Raw genomic sequence first — 18,875 nt, forward strand, 5'->3', positions numbered from 1 at the left:
TGTCAAATTGACAAGGGGTGGATTGTAGTGGCTATTCCTGGCTGTCAACTGATTGACAATCTAGAATTGGAAGGCTCGTCTGTGATCCTGATCTTGAGGCTGGAAGACAACAAGTTTCTGACCTGGATCTTGGCATGGAGATCTTGAGGCATAATGTTATGAATCCTAGGAGACTAAGGCAAGGAGATCTGTGAGTTCAAGATCATCTGGGACAAAGCAAGTCCCAGATCCAGGAGTGGTGGAACATACCTTTAATATTGGCCACACCTTCTGGAGACCTACATAAGGACATTGGAAAAAGGAAGATTCTCTCTTCTTTACCTGCTTGCCTTGTGGGACTGAGCAACTGCTAGATCCTTGGACTTCCATTCATAGCTGCTGCTGACCATTGTTGAGGAGTTGGACTACAGACTGTAAGTCATCAACAAATTCCCTTAAGTTCTAAGACTACCCATAAATTCTGTGACTCTAGAGGACCCTGACTAATACAGATGGCAACCCCATCCCTCCATTTGATGCCCTGTCTTTCCACTGGATGTGAACTAACTCTACAAGTTTCCTCTCCTCACTGTAGGGCATTTCATCTAAGGTCCCTGCCTTTGAGTGCTACAAGTCTCTCACCTCCCAGGTCTTGGGTACATTTTAGAACACCCCCCCAAGTTGCTTGTTCCCATTCTTTCTGCTGGCCCTCAGGGCTTCAGTTCTGCCCCCTCCCAACACCTGATCATGTTCCCTTTTCCTCTCCCTGTCCCTTCTCAAACCTAACTCTCTCCCTGACTCTGGTTGCTTTCTTCTACCTCCCAAGTAGGATTGAAGCATTCTCACTTGGGCCCTTCTGCTTGTTAACTTTCTGGGTATTCTGGGTTTTTTCTTTTTGTCTAATATCCACTTATTAGTGAGTATATACCATGCATGTCCTTTTGGGTCTGAGTTACCTCACTCAGGATTATATTTTCTAGTTCCATCCATTTGCCTGCAAACCTCATGATGTCCTTGTTCTTAATAGCTGAATAGTATTCCGTTGTATAAATGAACCACATTTTCTGTATCCATTCTTCTGTCCTGGGACATCCCAGTTGTTTCTAGCTTCTGACTATCACAAATAAGGCCACTATGAACATAGTGGAACATGTACCCCTGTGGCATGGTGGGGCATCTTTTGGGTATATGCCCAAGAGTTGTATTGCTGGCTCTTCAAGTAGAGCTATTTTCAATTTTCTGAGGAACCTCCAGTAGCATATTTTTTTTTAAAATACTAAAGGTGTGTGTGTGTTTCCCACAGAAGCCAGAAAAGTATGTTAGATTGCCTGGAGCTGGAGTTACAGATGGTTGTGGGTGCTAAAAACAAGTGTTCTTTGTTGCTGAGCCATCTCTCCAACCCCTGGTATCACTCACTCTTCAATAGGACCCTTGACATTGTTCTTGTCTAGGGATATAACACACCCCATTCATTTCGCTGCTTTCTCCTAGAGCTTGTCAAGAGTCTTAAGGTTTTACAGTGTTTCAATCAGATCTGTCCTGCTTTCTATAATTTTGTAGACTTTCTCATTTCTTCACCAGGACCAGGATCAACCACAGATTGCTTTGCAAAACTTTTGTTTTTTAGATACCCAAGTTTCAAATAGCCCAGCCAAAGATAATCTTGAATATCATGTCCTGTTTTCACCTCCTATGACCACAGCTGTGTGCTACCTTGCCAGGCCAAAAACCCCAAAACTCAAAAAGATACAGACTTCAAGCATGAGAAGGTGGGGAGGAAAGGAAAGGGGGGGAGAATGAGGAGGAGGAGGAGGAGGAGGAGGAGGAGGAGGAGGAGGAGGAGGAGGAGGAGGAGGAGGGGGAGGAGGAGGAGGAGGAGGGGGAGGGGGAGGAGGAGGAGGGGGAGGGGGAGGAGGAGGAGGGGGAGGAGGAGGAGGCGGCATCACCAGTTAGAGGTAGTCAGAATTTTGTACTCTGGACAAATAAACCTCTGATATATAAAAATAAAAAAAAATAATTACAGCACTTTAAAATCCAAATGGAACAGAGCAATCTTATAATTTGTGGGGCAACAGATGTCAGATACAAATTGTCAAAGCCTTGGGTTTTTTTTAAATTTTTCTTTTATACTATAAATTAACACACAGATCACCAAACATCAAAAATACCAAAAGTACAGTGGGTTACTTTTTTTTTAAACCTGTTCCCCTAGATCTGGAGGGCTGTTTCTCCTTTACTTTCTTTTCTTTGCTTAATGCATTATAAGATCTCATTAAAAGGGCTACTTTAAATTTTAGACATAAAGTAGCACAAGCATGCAAAAGGAGGTCAGCCACTGGCCTCCTCCCAGGGTGGGCGGGTGAAGCGGGCACGGTGCTGCGGCCCGGAGGTCCCTGGGTAAAGGCCACCCCGGGACACGCTTGCTCGGAGAGGTGCGTGGGAGACCCTCCTTCCTCCACACCTAGTGAACCAAAATTCAATCAACGACAAGAAGAGCTGGCCCAACCCAGCAGCGCTGCCGCCCTTCCTGACCCGGAAGTGCTCGGAGGCCTCTGCAAGAGCGCGCCTAAGCCAGCGCGCGCGCGTCCCCGCGGAACTCCCGCCGGCGGCTGGGTCCTCCCGGAGGCGCGCCCGATCGCGGCGGCCGCCAACATGGCCGAGACGAACGAGGAGGTGGCGGTACTGGTGCAAAGGGTGGTGAAGGACATCACTAACGCCTTCCGCAGGAACCCGCACATGTGAGTTGAGCGCCCTGCGCTGCCCGGATCGTCGGGGGCGGGTCGGGGCCGCGCTCTAGTCCACTCGCCTCGGCCGCCCGGGGCCCACGCGCGCTTCCGACCGGCGCAGCGTGGCTGGGACTGTCGCGCCCGGCCAGCTGGCCGTTACCAGGACGCGTGGCGGGTCAGTGTTGGGGAGCGACCTCGGAGAGCCACGTCCGAGCGTGGAGTTTTTGCCCTGCCCGGCGCGTCCCTGGAGTTGTGGCAACTCTTCTCCCCGCTGCCCTCCGCCGGGGTGCGCTTGCCCGGCGGGCCACTGTTGTGGGGCTCTGTGCCTTGGAGGCGACTCTCTGGTTGCATCCAGTGCGTGGCTGTAGAGGGTTTTTCACCCCATAAGACTCCTTACACCCCTCCTTAAAGGTTAACTAGAGGTGATTGGAGGCTTCCTTTCACTTTTTGACTTGCTTGTCACAAAATTGCAAAGCGAGTCGGATGTAACAATTTTTGAAGGTGACCTGGGTGGATCTCCTAAAGCTATTGCACACTGGATACTTTTTATCAGTAGCGCGTCCGAAGTTACAGACCAGCATCTTAAGGCATTCTTACCCAGCACTGTTGCCTTCTAAAAGTTCACTACTGAACTGACACATATATTATCTCTTCCTCCTCCCTTTCAGTTTATTTGTTACTCTTCAGGAGGATACTTTCAAGATTGTAATTTGTTTTCTTCCTGCTCTCCCTTTAACCAATGAAAAGAAAGCTACTCAAGAGTTTCCTACGTCAGTATACAAAAGAATAAGAAAGAAGCCAGAATGTAGCCCATTTCTCCTCTCCCTCCCCTGGGGAAACAAACATGGAGTCCGGTTTTGTATTATTTTCTCGTTGGCTATACAATTTATTTTTTAATACTTCAATATTTTTAAACTAAAGCTCATGATTATTTTTAAGCATTCTAGCCTCCTTAGCTTTTCTGACTAAATGAAAGGCCAAATGTACATTTTAAAAACAAAGTGTTCTTTTCCTCCAAGGTGATCTCATAATAGAATTTAGAAGTCCTCAGATGGCCTGCTCCCTTGTGTCAATTAGGGACTTAAAATTGTACTTCATTCAAGACAAAAAACTACTGGCCTCTAAACATACCTGCCAGCTCTGACAGCCCCTAAGTCCTCTTCCTTTCCTCTTTTGACTGCTGACTTTTTTTTTTCAGAATGAGTGTTTGGAGTGATTTCCTGGCAGTAGCCATAGTGGCTGCTGGGCCTGTTAAGGAATGCTTTGATGTCTTGTGTGTCAGCCTTTGAGGCCCTTTTTGAAAATTCCAGCTGCAGTGCAAGTAAGAGACACATCCTTTAGAGAGAAAAAAAGTTGGGCAAGTGAAAGGTTCATTTTTTTTAATCATGTTGTTTTTCTTCTAAAACATTGTAGCAAAGGCTAGACATTTAGTATAGTGATCACTTCAGTTTCTCATCTTTGAGGTAGACTAAAAAATACTATATTTGGCCAAATTAAGATTAATTAGTTTGGCAGGTTGACCCAGTGGAGTATGAAGCAGGTCTCTATTTTTCTGGATCATCAAAAACTCTTAAAGGATTTTAGTGCCTCTCCATCATAATGTTACTCTGTGGTCTCATTAATATATACTCTTCCATCGTCTAATTTATGATTATTCGTAAGTTTTTTGGGTCATTTGAAATCTGAAGGTTTGAGAGAAGTTGGGCACTTGAACTAAGTTATGTAGTCTGTAGACATTTAAATAGCTCAATTCATTATTTAGCATTTGTCAGCTGCTGTATTTTAGTACACATTCGGTACAGTAGAAGTATCTTTTATCCATCTTTTAAAATGTCTTATATGTTGGACTTTTCAGAAGTGCTAGTATGTCTTTGCTTAATCTAGCCTTTTTAGACTCAAGAAAACTCAGATATATCTACCTTTAAAGTTATTACCTAATAACAGTATTATAAATGGTTTTCCTTATTTACCTTTGTTTCCCATTTTCTCCAAGGTAAGATAGGCTGCCAATTAATTTGTTAACATCTACTCTCTTGCACAGATTAGCTTTGTTTCTGTAGAAGTGTCTACCTGAAGCAGCCATAGGCTCAGTGAGATAGGAATGATGTTGCTGTCAGGTATGATTGATTTCCCCCAAGCTCAATGCTGTCTTGATCTTGAAAGGCCAATGAGAAGTCAGAGCACCAGAATTAACCTGAGTCCTTCTACTCCTTGCCAGAACACTTTGTAAAAGTGGAAAACACAACAGAAATATTGTTTGCATGGTTGTGCAAGAATCCTTTTGGGTTCTCTGCAACTAGTGGCTTGACCCAGTAATATTTATTACCACGAGGTATAGACTGCCTTAATTTGGAAGGCAGCTGTCTACTGTACAGCCTAATTAGGTCATCATGTTAATAGTCTCATACTATTAGTCCAGAAATTTGTTCTTTTTCAATTGAATATTGTCTTAGGGCTCTACTGCTATGAACAGACACTGTGACCAAGGCAACTCTTAGAAGGACAATATTTAATTGGGGCTGGCTTACAGGTTCAGAGGTTCAGTCCATGATCACCAAGGCAGGAGCATGGCAGCATCCAGGCAGGCATGATGAAGGTGGACCTGAGAGTTCTACATCTTTACCTGAAGTCTGCTAGAAGACTGACTTCCAGGCAGCTAGGATGAGGGTCTAAAGCTCATACCCACAGTGGCCCACCTACTCCAAAGTCACACCTAATTTGCCACTCCCTGGGGCAAATACATACAAACCATCACAACTATCTACATTGATTTGAGGCGCATATTCACTATGTGAGACAAGAAGTATAAAATACAGTTTTTACCGAAGCCAAATTTCTGGTGTGGTTGAATTATACATCCGCTATACTAGCCACTTGTAACTATCGGACACTTGGAATGTTCTTAATGTGAATGAAAACTGGACTTCTGATTTTAAGCATAATAATCATGTGAGAAGTAAGAACAGTGTTGTCTGGTGTGGGTTTAGTGGAGACCTAAGATTTAACCTGCATAAATAGTAGATTAACATTACAATGTTGTTCCTAGTGAAGATCTGTTAGCGCTGTTGTAAGTGCTGTCTATTGGAAGAGATGGGAGACTGGGTGTATCCCCTGGGAGGCAGCATTTAACTTGAACACCAAAGACTGGGAAGGACAGTGTCAGAAGAAACTGGAGCCGTTCTATTAATCAAAAGCAGCAAGATGTGATTGGAAGATCACACAGGAGTGAGTTATAGAAGTTCTTGACTCTCTGGCCTAATTGTTGCATTCATGTGTATAGAAAAAAAAAATCCCATTTGACAGGCCAAATGCTCATCTGGGGCTAACCCTACCAGGAGCTGAGCATGTAGAGGAGTGCATAGTTAGAAAAGAGCCCTATCCTTAATGGAACTTCAAACCAACCAACACTTAACTTGTGAAAGTAGGCAGAAAGGTAAGAAAGACATCATGAATAGTGATTGATACCCAGGAGACTTAATTTGAATTACAAGGTCAAGATAGTTCTTTCAAGGAAACTCGAATTTCAATTGAGACACTTTTAAACCATAGGAGGGCCCTATGGAAATTTGCTACTAAGTAAGGGAATAACAATGAAACAGTTTAAAGTTGTCTGCAAATTGATGAATATGAAACCACAGAATATAATGGTCTTACACATCCATTTCACTCATTTAAATGATAGTATAGTTTTTAAAGTTTTTATTTAGAATTTGAGTCCTAGATTTGGATCTTCTTTTAGTTCTGAGTTTTCTACATTTCCTTGAGTATGAAATAATTTAAACTGGAGACCCAGATTCTTAAGTTAGCTGCAAGTAATGTTGGCTTCAGGTCATCCCCTTAAGCCCAATGGACTTCATCCGATGAAAGGAGATAAAGAAGAATGAGCTTTCATCATTTGTAAATGATTTTGGGATCCAAAATTGCCTGAAAAAATTAGACAGTGATCTAAAGGAATAGATACAGAAGTCTAAATTGCAACATTCTGTTACTTGGAAGCTTAAAGACAACATATCCTTCTAAAGAAAATGCTATTATGTTTTTCTGGAAGTGACAAAACACTTTTTTTTAGGGTAAAATAACTTGACAAAGGATTGACATTCTTTGCTTCAGCTATCTATTGCCTACTAACCACGAAACTTGACACTGACCTCATGCTGTTGAATGAGCTGATAATGTTTATCCTTGCCGAGCACTTCATAGTTTGCCACATTCTTCACCTTCGGTTTTCCTAACAGGGAAGATACTATTTCTGTGTTTCAGATGAGCAGTACAGAGGTATAGGACTTACTTAACACATCACACTGACTGTCAGTGGTAGAAAGAAGACTAATTAGTCCAAGGGCCTCTGTCAAGAGCTTCTTCTGTCTCTATACAACACTGCATCTCTTTTCATTTGAGATTGTTGTTGTTGTTGTTGTTTATAGTTCTTCACAGGTTTACATTCGTATGACTCATTCTCTTTACATGGAAAGCTGTGTGCACTCTAGCCCATTTCCTTTACTGGGGATGGAATACAGCTCTCTGCTCTTACAGGTGGGAAAAGTGAAGTCTGGCTAGGCTAAAGTTGCACGTTGGATGGCCCATGCCATTCTCAGAACAGTGTTCTCTCAGAGTAACCTTTGGAAGCTGTGTGAATGTCACTGAGGAGCAAGCATAGCCATTCAGGTGCAGATATTGAACACGGGCTGTCCACAAGGCTCTGTTTTTTGAAAGTTTCTTGGAAGGGTTGCCAGGAGTGTGTTTTTCAATTCTGCAGATGGCTTTGTCCTATAATTTAGGTGCCAAATTAGCACTTGGGTATTTTATATTTAGTACAACTATAGTAAGTGTATTAGTAAAATTTCTCTAGAGTCACAGAACATATGCAATGTCTTTCTGTATTGAGGGAATTTAATGACTTACAGTCTGTAGTCTGACTCCCCAACACTGGTCAGCTGTGGATGGGAAGTCCAAGAACCTAGTAGTTGCTCAGTCCCACAGGCTGGTTGTTCACCTGGTCTTCTGTAGAAGTGGATTCCAACAGATGTGCGGGCAAGTAAATGCAAGTGGTGAAGAAGAGAGCATCTTCCTTCTGCCAATGAACTTATGTAGGTCTCTGGTAGAAAGTAATGTCCAGATTAAATGTGTGTCTGGGACTTGTTTTGTCCCAGGCTAACCCTGAACTCAGAGGTCTCCTTGCCTTAGTCTCCTGGGATTAAAGGCATGCACTACCTTGCCTGGACCTAAGCTTTTCATAGCCACTGTGCCTCAAGATCTCCATGCCAAGATCCAGGTCAGAAACTTGTGTCTTCTAGCCTCAAGATCTGGATCACAGATGAACCCTCCAATTCTGAGTTGTAGTTCATTCCAGATATAGTCAAGTTGACAACCAAGAATAGACATTACAGTGAGCAAAGCTTGTTTTTAACTTTCTGAATTTAAATGTAAAAAACCTACCCCCAAACAGTGTATCTGGAAGCTGGGATTCTTTTATTCTTGCTAGTGTAGCATTTACATTTTTAGCTCCTGGGACTCCTTAAAGTGTTTCAGGTAGTTATTAGATCTCCACGAATAGCCTCCTGAGTGAATAAATCTAGGAGTTGGTTTTTTCATTTGGTTGTGCTAATTTTAGGTTATTCATGTTTGTTTGAGACAGGGTCCCACTATGTAGTCCTGGCTGACCTGTAACGCAGTATGTAGACCAGACTGCCCTTGAACTCACAGAGATCCTCTGTCTCTACCTCTCAGTGCTGGGATTAAAGGAGTTAATTTTATTAGTAGGCTATTTCCTAAAATGCTCAACTTAATATACTAAAATATGAACACCAGGAAACATATTCCCAGAAACTAGGTGTGGTTAGGTGTGTTTACAAAGAATTAGGTGGATTTCCGTTCTTGTCTTCCACTACAGATGCAGCATCGTGCTTTGAAACTGCATTATTGGTTTGAGGTCTCACTCTCAGTGTTTCCTCATAGAACTTCATTTGTGCTACAGGAAGAGTAAAAGTCTAACCTTTCTTGTAGATATGGGCAGCCTTTCAGAGACACTCTTAGAAGTCTGGACCTTTGCATATCCTTCTTTTGGATTATCAGACACTGATCATACTATGCAGTATATCTGTGAAGAGTTTTGTACAGCAATAGTACTGGTGTAGAGTGATGCGTCTATATTAAAAGAGGCCTTTGAGTCTCCTGAACGCATTGTGGGTCCCAAATCTTCTGCAGAGTTTAGTTACTTTGGAAGAAATAGTAGGTAGCATCCTGACAGATTCCTTTGTTATTAACAAAGCAATCAGTAGAAAATGGTTTGTCTCTGAACTAACTAGAGGTTTCTCTGGGTCTATTTTAGAGCTGTGTTTCCTTCTGACTTGTGGTGACTTAACAAAAGAGGATTCTTCCAGTCTATAATTAAACGTGGTTTACCTTTTATATCTGTCAGAATACTGTCTTCTTGGCAAAGGAATTCAAGAGTCTTAAAAGGCCACATCACACATAACTTCTGAAGATCAAATTGTTTTTGTTTTTGTTTTTTTTAATTAATTTTGGTAGGGGACAGGGAGACAGCATCTCAGGCAGTTCTGTCTTGCTCTGTGACCCAATATGGTCTTGAGTTTACAGTTGTACAGTTTCTGCCCCCCCCACCCCCCCTTATTTTTGAGACAGGGTTTCTATGTAGTCCTGGCTTTCCTGGAATTTACTCTAGACCAAGCTGGCCTTGAACTCAGAGATCCACCTTCCTGCCTTTGCCTCCCCAAATGCTAGGATTAAAGGCATGCACCACCATGCCCAGCCTGTTTCTGCCTCTCAAGTACAGGGATTGCAACATGTCTGCACTCCAGGAAGAATTAGTTGGTGCTTAGGGTCAAACTCAGGGTTTCAAGAATGTTATCTACCTACCGAACTGTCTGTGTGTGTGTGTGTGTGTGTGTGTGTGTGTGTGTGTGTGTGTGTGTGTGTAAAATAGTTATGGGATTGGAAAGATGGTTTAGTGGTCATAAGCACTTCTGCTCTTGCAGAAGACAGGAGCTCAGTTTCCGGTATCCATGTCATATCCAGTGGCCCACAACCACCTGAACTCCAATTCTAGGGAATCTGGTACCTTTTCCTACTTCCTAGAGCACCAAAATATATCTGTGAATATATACACATACTAAAAGAAATCCTTTTTAAAAAAAAAAAACTGAATAGACAAACTTTAAAGATAACTTTGAAATTTTTCACATTTTTCTTTTTTTGGGTGTTTGGTGTATGTAGTACACGTGTGTATGTTTGGATGTGGGGCTTATTCTATCATTTTTCAGCTTATTCTCATGAAACAAGGTCTCTCACTAAACCTAAACCTTTATTAGAATTCCTGGCAATCTCCCTGCCCTTGCCCCTGACAGTGCTGTGCTTTAAGGCAAGTATAGGCCCAGTTGGCTTTGTTCCTGCGGATCCTAACCCATCCTAATGTTTCTACTTGAAGCATTCTACTGCTCTCTCCCATTGTTTAGGAGCCAAGAAAAAGGTATTAGATTTCTCCATAGCTCAAGTTACAGGTTGTAGTGAGATAGATGCCCCACATGGCAGCTGGTAGCTGAACCCATGTCCTCTGCAAATCCATAGTCACTGTTAATCTCCCAGCCCCTCTAACAGAGAGAGTTCTTGTTATTCATTAAAGGACATCCTATTTAAAAAATTATGTAAGAATCTTAACCACTTTTGCAAATGAGTGATGTGTGTTGGTTTTACAAATACTTGTTTCATTTGTGAAGTCACATCCTCTGCACATTGTTTATTAATCAAGTCTGGTTTTAGTGTAAATTTTCAACTTACTGTGGATTGACCGACCACATTCTAAAATGTGTTTTACATCTTGATATTTTTATCATAGAGGTGATTTTTTTTTAATCCAGCCCTATCCAGAGGAAGAATGTGCTAACCTTTGCTGGTTTTGTTCCACATTTATTATTATAGTAGGCCAACACAAACACACTGTCCTGGAACTCACTTTATAGCCCGCACTGGTCTTAAACTCAGACATCCACCTGCCTCTGCTTCCTAAGTGCTGGTCATGCACTGCCACCACCCGACAACATTCTTAAAACAGAAATAATTGCATAAAACCAAAATTCTTCCTCATTACCTTTTTCAAAATTTCTGTAATTTATATATGTGTATGTTTTTAAATATTATATGAAGGGCTGTTTCATTGTGTACAGTTTGCTTTCTCCACATTCTCTCAGCAGGTAAACCTGTATATGCAAACCTGTGTCTTTACTTAAGTTTTCACACTGATGGGCTGTGCTTACTTTACCGGCACTATACTGTTAGACAGTTTGATTGTTTCCTCTCGCTACAGTACTGTATTTTGTAGTTAGGGTGGCAGAAGCGGGGGGCGGGGGGTGGTGGTAGGGGGATGTAATCTTGGGAGAAGACTCGCCCTTTAACATTCTTAAGGTGTTTTCAGATTGCCATCTACAGAAGCTGAGTCTGCACTCCTCCCAGCAGGGAGGGCTGCAGTGTAGTTTCCCCTGTCCAGCTGTTGTCAACAAACTGCGTTTAAAAAATTATCGGTTGCTACAACTCCAGTAGATGAGCTTTAGTTCTGTTCTTAAGAGAATTAAATATGTGAGGTTTTTAAAATGCTTTGTGGGATTAGAAAAAAAAAGAATTAAAAGCCAGTAATATCTTCAATTTCTTTTTATGTCTTCCATATTTAGAGATGAAATTGGTCTGATCCCATGTCCTGAAGCAAGATATAACCGGAGTCCCATTGTCCTGGTTGAGAACAAACTCGGCGTGGAGAGCTGGTGTGTCAAGTTCTTATTACCATATGTCCACAATAAACTCCTTCTGTACAGAACAAGAAAGCAGTGGCTAAACAAAGATGGTGAGTATGCGACAGTCTTCCTCCGGGAGGAACCCTGGCCTGGGGTTGGCATTCCTGGACTCTCGTTTTGGCTCTCCTCTGCACTGCTTGAGCAGGCGTTCGTCCTCCCTGCAGATGAGAGCTTAGACTTGATCATTAGTGTTGCCGTCTGCAACGGCACTGATTATAGTGGAAGTGGCCCCCTGCTGTCACCACAGTGATTTTACGTCTTAATATGCTGAGGTCATTTGTGAGATTTTATTTAAGGATAGCATCCTTCAGTTTAAAAAATAAATAAATGAAAGGAAGTTTGAGCATCTTCAAAGAGTTTTCTAGATCCTATAAGCACCTGATTTCTGATCCCTTAGCCAGCAGAACTGTTTTCAGTAACATTTCAGAGATAGGCACGGTGCTCTCCTAGCTGCAGTGATCCCGCTCTGTGGCCTTCTGAGTCTTATGTACCCAAAAAGAGAGAGTGAAAAATAAAGAGAAAATGTTGGCTTTTACTTCTTCCATTGTTCTATGACAACTCTTTATGTCACCGACCATCCCTAAGTACCCCACTTGGCCTCTTTTCCCAGTTTCCTCACACCGAGCCTCTGAGTGGACAAATCCTCTGTCCTTTCAGGCTCACCTCAGGTCTCACTTCTGGGGCGTGTCTATCTAAGACCCCACCCTCTCTTCTTTTTTTTTTTTTCCTATTTTTTTTCCGTGTCCTTCCCTTATACAGCAGCATCTACAGAAGTGCCCAGTGTGCCTGGAGGATGATTTTGAAAAAGAACTTGATTTTTAAACAGGTTTAATCATCAGTTCAGTACCTATTACCAGGGGGGCCGCTCTTAGCAGCAGACAGCAGCTGCTCTGAGGACGGAGGGTATAAAAGATGAATAATGCATGCCTCCTTTATCTAACACGTCAGGAGCTGAGAGCCAGAGGCCTCTATGGGGGAAAGGTATGTTGCAGATGTGTCCCATCTGGTTTCTCTGAATTTTTCTCAGTACTGCCTTTAAAAGACTGTCAAAATAGGTTAATAGTACTCTCTCCTCTGTGAGCTGCGAAGTAGTCCAACTTTTTAAATGAGAAGTGGTTTCGATTTTCTCTGTGACTCGTTTCATTTGATTGATCCTCTGACTCATGTTTCTAAGTCACAAGTGCCATCTAAACCTGGTGTGATGTTAGCAGCATGACCTGAGTTTAGGCACTTTTCAGACAAACGTAAGGCTTTTGTGAGACCTCCTTTTTTATTCTGTCACCATAATGTGGAGTTAAAAAGGCCCTGGGACTCTACCTGGTGTAACTGAACCTGTGCACACTAATGGGGGCAGAATAACTGTCTCCTACAGAAGACCAAATCTAAGTTGTCTGATGGCATTAGCCTTGTCCACTCATATGTCTAAGTTCCACCCACCTTTGTCCCCTGGCCGTCCAAAGCCTTCTTTGCATTTCAGGTTTTTATCTTGTAGGCATCACACTGCAGAGTTTGATATCTTATTCACAGGATTTCAGTCTGTGAATAGTTGATAGTTCCACAGGGCACTACCAGGAGGACATCGGAGGCCGGTTTGATCTATCTTGGGTGGCCTGGAGAAGAGCTAGTCATGTGATAACCTGAGGCGTGGGAGGACGGGAGCCTCGTTCAGTGCGGTGCCACAGCCCACTCAGGCTGTGCTTGTGCTGCACTGTCAGTAAAACAGTAAACCTCTGCCTGGACGTCTGAAATGCTAACACAAAGATTTTGTACCAAGTTATGAATTTAAAACACTTAGAACACAGCTGAATCTTGCTAAAGAAGGATATATTCAAATTTTCTAGAAAAATGCCGTTTCTTTGAACTTTTTTTTTTTTTTTGGTAGGAAGTACTCTGTAAATTAAAAATAAGTGTCTCAGGTATCTACTTGCTTGGGCCAGAATCCTGCAATAGTTGTAACTCGGTGACTTTTATCATTAGAATAGATTCTTTTTCGCTTAGGTTTATATCATACTCATTAATGATCAAATATTTAAGATGTTTGAAAGATATCTTGTTTAGTTAGGGAGTGGCATTTAAAAGCCCCGATATAGTAATAGCTATGTTTGGTTTGGCAGAAGAATGATATTATAATTCTGATTGGCCTACCAAAGCCAACCAAACAACCAGCCAACCAACCAGCCAAGTAAAGACGAGCAAGAATGGCACAGCTGAGCAGGGTCTCTGTCACTGTGGTGAGCAACGTGACCAAGAGCACCTGGGGGAGGTAAGGGAACTAGTGTGCCTGCGAGAGTGCCAGAGAGAGCGAGAGAGCGAGAGCGAGAGCGAGAGCGAGAGCGAGAGCGAGAGAGAGAGAGAGAGAGAGAGAGAGCGCAAGCGCTTTAGTTTTAGGTGCATAGAGACCATTTTCTGTCAGAGACAGTAGTAAAGCAGAACTAGTGCCAGAATAAAATGCAGCCAACAAAGTGTATTGATTTAACCTCTGGCTTCTGTAGCGTGGGAATGTGCTTCTCTTCTTCCAGCTCTAATTTAGCTACTTCCTGTGAATGATTTGCCCGGATTCACTTTCTGCCTGTGAGGTGATGACGGGTTAGTCATACATTGGAATGTGTACGGTAAACATGTATTTATTAGCCTGTGTTTTGTATTTGGAGAGAGACCTGTTTGACTTCAAGAGTCTGGAGGACTTTCAGTAGCTCTTATCTTCTGTGTAAGGCTGTAAAAGAAATGGCCTGTAGCAGGTGAAATTTAAAGTGTAACGTCTTTACCATCAACTGTTACACGTGTTCATGTTGAGGACTCGGTTCATTCTACCTGCACTGGTTAGAGTATTTGCCAAAAGTATTCTCACATCTGCTTTGCTGGAAGATAGACCTGAAAAGTCAGAGCACCACCAGCAGGCTGAGGTTAAATTACATAATCTCTTCCTTTGTCTTGGTTCATTCCTGTTTCTTACATTATACACTACCCCACACACACACCCCACCCCCACTTGCCTCAGAACTGACTTCAGAATCAGAAAAGATGAGAAGTTCCTGAGGAGGGGTAAACCCTGGTTGGACTTAATTACTAGACACCACTGACGGCTGTTAAGGCTGCTGAGGTTTTAAATCCCAGGATTCTTAGATGTTGTTAGGTATCCCTCTGCACAGTAACCATTGCTAAGCTTGACCCTCTCACATCCTCCTAGGGTGGGACTAAGAGTTGCAACCTTTGTAATGAAAAGTAACATCCAGAACTCAGTGTTCACTGTATGTCAGGTATTGTCCTAACACTTGTTTCTGTTGTGAGCTCCATTTATGAGAAGGTAAAGCACAGTGAGATTAAGTGATTTACTTTGTGATTGTTTTGCCCAGAACTCTCATGAGGGATGCAGTGGGACTGCATCACTAGCAGCTGCCGTCACTAGCAGAGGAAGCACTATATTGATGAGCCTTCTTCCAAACCTCTCACTGAGGCATGGGGACTTTGATGTTCACTTTATGGTTTCTGGTGATAGCACAGACCGTGAACATGGGCCCAGATAAGGCCTTCAGCGGCAGCCCAGACCACAAACATCACCATGGCCTCAGATGGCAGCACAGGCCACTCAGATTAGCTGCAGCACGGCCCACGGATACTACATGGCTTCATGGGCTGTGCTCTGTGCTCCCTCTGACTGTAAAGAGCAACGTGAATACTGGAGATTTCATATTCCGCATGTTCATCGGCTCTGCCTGTGCTGCAGTACAGAGGCTCCTTTCTAACTGCAGGAAGCAGGAGCTGCGTTAACCACACACTGAAGTAACTCTTGCACATTTTCTGTAGAAAGAATCACGGGGACCAAGAGTGGAACAGCTTTTGAAACAATTGCGGGCATCAAAGACAGCCCACAGCTTCCCATCACATAGAAACCTTTCCATGTGCCCCATGTGTCATAAGTGCATGCCAGCACCGGGTACTGGTGACTGTTCTTTTCAGGTTAAGAATTTAGCCAGTTTTGGGGCTGGAGAGATGGCTCAGCCGTTAAAGGCTAGGCTCACAACCAAATATATAAGAATTTAGCCAGTTTTGGTATATGGTGATTTCCCTCTTTCTGTTGTAGTTGTGCTGGCTCCGCAGTCCTCTGACTTTCCCATGCTTTCCAGTCAGCAGTGCCTTTACCATTGCACTCATTCATAGTCCCTACAGGTACCCTAGGAAGAAGTAGTCAGGGCAGAAGCCAGCCCCTTCACCCCACCGCCACCACTGATGAGCAAATATGTGATGGGGAGAGGGGAAAGAGAAAAAGTGAGCTATATGTGTGCTGTGGTGAGGACTGTGCTGAAGTGAGTGGCCATGGTGGTGTCCATGGTCTGGGCTGCCGCTGAGGGCCTTGTCTGGATCTGTAGTTCTGCAGTCGGGGCCTGAGTTTTCGATCTGTGCTGTCCCCAGACATCGTGTGCAAGCTTGTGATCCATGCTCTGCCAACTGTAAGTAGCTAGAGCTGCCCCGGTGGTGATATCGATGACTGCAGATGCACAGTGAGAAAGAGGGACCTGGAAGGCTGTGGTGACCACCTCTACCCCAAACTTCATCTCCTCAACCCTTATCCCTAAAGTAGCAGCCTAAACAGGAAGCCATCAAAGAGAACTCTTAAAATGTGTGATAGAGATGCTGAGGAGTCCCAATCATGGCTGCTGGCAGAGGGTGGGAGGGGAAGGACTCAGTTCTATGGAAGGGGCAGGTCACGGAGAGTTTGACCATGTACCAGTGAGGATATAGATAACAGAGTGAACTTGTTTCCCTCACCCCTCCCCCCCCCACACCTCCTTCCTCCCTTCCTTCCTTCCTCCCTCCCTCCCTCCCTTCCTCCCTCCCTTCCTCCCTCCCTCCCTTCCTCCCTTCCTCCCTCCCTCCCTTCCTTCCTCCCTCCCTCCCTCCCTTCCTCCCTCCCTCCCTCCCTTCCTTCTTCCCTCCCTCCCTCCCTTCCTCCCTCCCTTCCTCCCTCCCTCCCTTCCTTCCTTCCTTCTTTCCTTCCCTTTTCTTTTTTCTTTTTTTTTTTTTTACTGTTTTAATTTTTATTTTCTTTTATGAGGGAGGTCACACAGGTAGGGGACAGACATGGAAAGATTGGAAAATAAGTGTGGTAGGGGTACATGATGTGAAATTTCCAAAGAATCAACAAAAATATTATGTTTAAAAAATAGAATTAGGCCTCAAATGTAGTATATGCCCTTTGTTTGCCCTTCCCAGAAGACAACCTTATGAAGGATAAAATCTGGTATTATTAGAATTATACCCATTCTTCAAATGGTTCTGTTTAATCTTTCCTCATTGTTGATACTTAGAATATTTGTGGAACTAAGTGTATAGTGATATGGAACATCATATATAAGTTTCCTTGGTAGATATTAAATTATTGTCAAAAACTATTAAAAATGAAAGAAAATGGACATGAATTAGGATATACTGATTTACCCAGCACGCTTGCATGTGGGAACTTGGCGTGGGGAAATGTGGGTCACAGTCAGCGTGTGTAGTTCCAGCCTCTCAGTGTTTGAGCGTCCAGAGCTGTCAGTAGCAGCAGAATTATAGGTGCCAGACAGCTGTAGTCTCTCCATTAACAGTATGTGAGAATAATCAGTGGTTGACTGGACCATCTTTAAGTGGTTGTATGAGATACTTACATGTTTGTTCTTATGTTTGAAGTGCATCCCATGTTAAGCACTGTGAACATCTCATTTATCTGTTATAGACAGACATTTTAATTGCAGTGCAAGTGATATGCTAAAGTGTCAGGATTAACCTTTCACAAATTAACTGACAAAACCTCTAAATCTTAGGGCTGGAGAGATGCCTCAGTGCATTAAAAGCACTGACTGCTCTCACATAGGACCTGGGTTCAATCCTCTGCACCTACAGTGGCTCACAACTGTCTATAACTCCAGTTCCAGAGCTCCCAACGACCTCTTCTGGCACTAGGCACACATGTATACATATATAGGTGATACATAGTATAGACAAAGCATCCACATACATAAAATAATCTTTAAGAACTCTAAGTTCCACATTTCTTCTGTAAAGTTGAACAGAAGTAGCTAGGCGCAGTGAGACTGCCCTGAACTAATGTGATTGTAGCTTTCGATTGTGCTGTTCCCAGCAGGGCCACATAAAGTGTATTCAAGACTTCTATATTGTATACACTTGGCGTCTAATACAGCTGCTGCCCTTACCTAGCATTATGTCTCTAGATTGGCAATAGCAATTCTAAAGTTCTTCAATTTTAGTAACAATAAAATGTCCAGAGTTGGGCAGTTTTGTTCTTTTAGAAGCAGGCTTATGGAGTTCACTTGTATCCATGGATGTCTTGTTAAGACAAAATATCTAGTGTGTGCATAGCATGTCCTTGGTGAACCGCAAATAGTAAACAGAAGGGAAAGTGACGGACAGCCGAAGTTTAAACTCGTAAGATTAAAATACAGTAGAATGTCATTTTTCTTTTAAGCCACCATGTTGATGCTTTAAAATATAATAGGTTAGAATCGGGACAAAAGTAGTCGTGTGACTCCGTGGCAGTATAAAGTGGTCACAGTGCATTTAGAGGACAGCCTGTAATGCAGTAGGAGTTACCCTGTTTTTTGTACTGTTTTGCATGATGATTATCTTTCAGGAAATATATCCTAAGAAAATAGACCATTAACAGTCTTTTAAAAATGATTACTGTAACTTTTATCATTGCTATCACTATGTACAATGTGTAGAAGGAATTTTTTTTTTGCAGAAGAATGTAAATTGGATTGTAGGTGACTTTTTCTTCAGCTCCCTTAGAAAATTAGACTTTGAGACATTAGTAGAATTAACGGAATGGTGGTTTCAAAATTGTTATTTAGTGTAAGTTAGATTATTGCCAGATCTACTAAAAGAATGGAAGATGAATTATCCCTTATGGGCCTATTGTAAGCTTGTTAACTTTTAGAAGAATTATACAAATCACAAATAAAAAAAAAAACTTGAGGATAGCAGTCATAGCCCTGACATCTTACAAAGGTGTGTCTGTCATTAAAATTCATCCGGCCTGAGATACAGGTTGTAATAATGAAAGAGTGGAGAGGACCTTCAAAGAAACCGGGCTTTGATGGGCAGGACCATGTTCTTAATCTGTCTCTTTTTACTTTAGAACTGATAGATGTCACCTGCACTCTGCTGCTGCTCAACCCAGACTTCACCACTGCATGGAATGTGAGGTACGTCGTTTTCTTCAGTGGTAAAACGAAGTTCACCCAAATTTCTGAAGACATATAACCCCGAGGGTCTTAGCTGCTTGAAAAATGAAGTATAAACCAATTGCCCATAGCATCCTGTGTTTGCTTCAAAGAGCTTTTTTTTTTCTTTTTAAAGATTTATTTATATG

The 18,875-nt window shown here is 42.7% G+C and overlaps 1 protein-coding gene across 2 annotated transcripts in view; it reads left to right on the forward strand.

Moving 5' to 3' along the window:
• Positions 1-2,563: 2,563 nt before the first annotated feature.
• The window catches only part of Ptar1 (protein prenyltransferase alpha subunit repeat containing 1), a 50,124-nt gene continuing 33,812 nt past the window's right edge, over positions 2,564-18,875 (forward strand). Inside the window, exons 1-3 of one of the 2 annotated variants that reach the window (XR_015678175.1) lie at positions 2,564-2,717; positions 11,387-11,556; positions 18,642-18,708. Coding sequence is in view for 1 of the 2 variants with exons in the window: in NM_001105760.2 (NP_001099230.2) it covers positions 2,632-2,717; positions 11,387-11,556; positions 18,642-18,708 (323 nt within the window). In the remaining variant the exon portion in view is untranslated. 2 annotated transcript variants of the gene reach the window in all.

Source organism: Rattus norvegicus, chromosome 1, assembly GCF_021556685.1.
Source record: "Rattus norvegicus strain SHRSP/BbbUtx chromosome 1, alternate assembly SHRSP_T2T, whole genome shotgun sequence".
Classification (NCBI taxonomy): domain Eukaryota; kingdom Metazoa; phylum Chordata; class Mammalia; order Rodentia; family Muridae; genus Rattus; species Rattus norvegicus.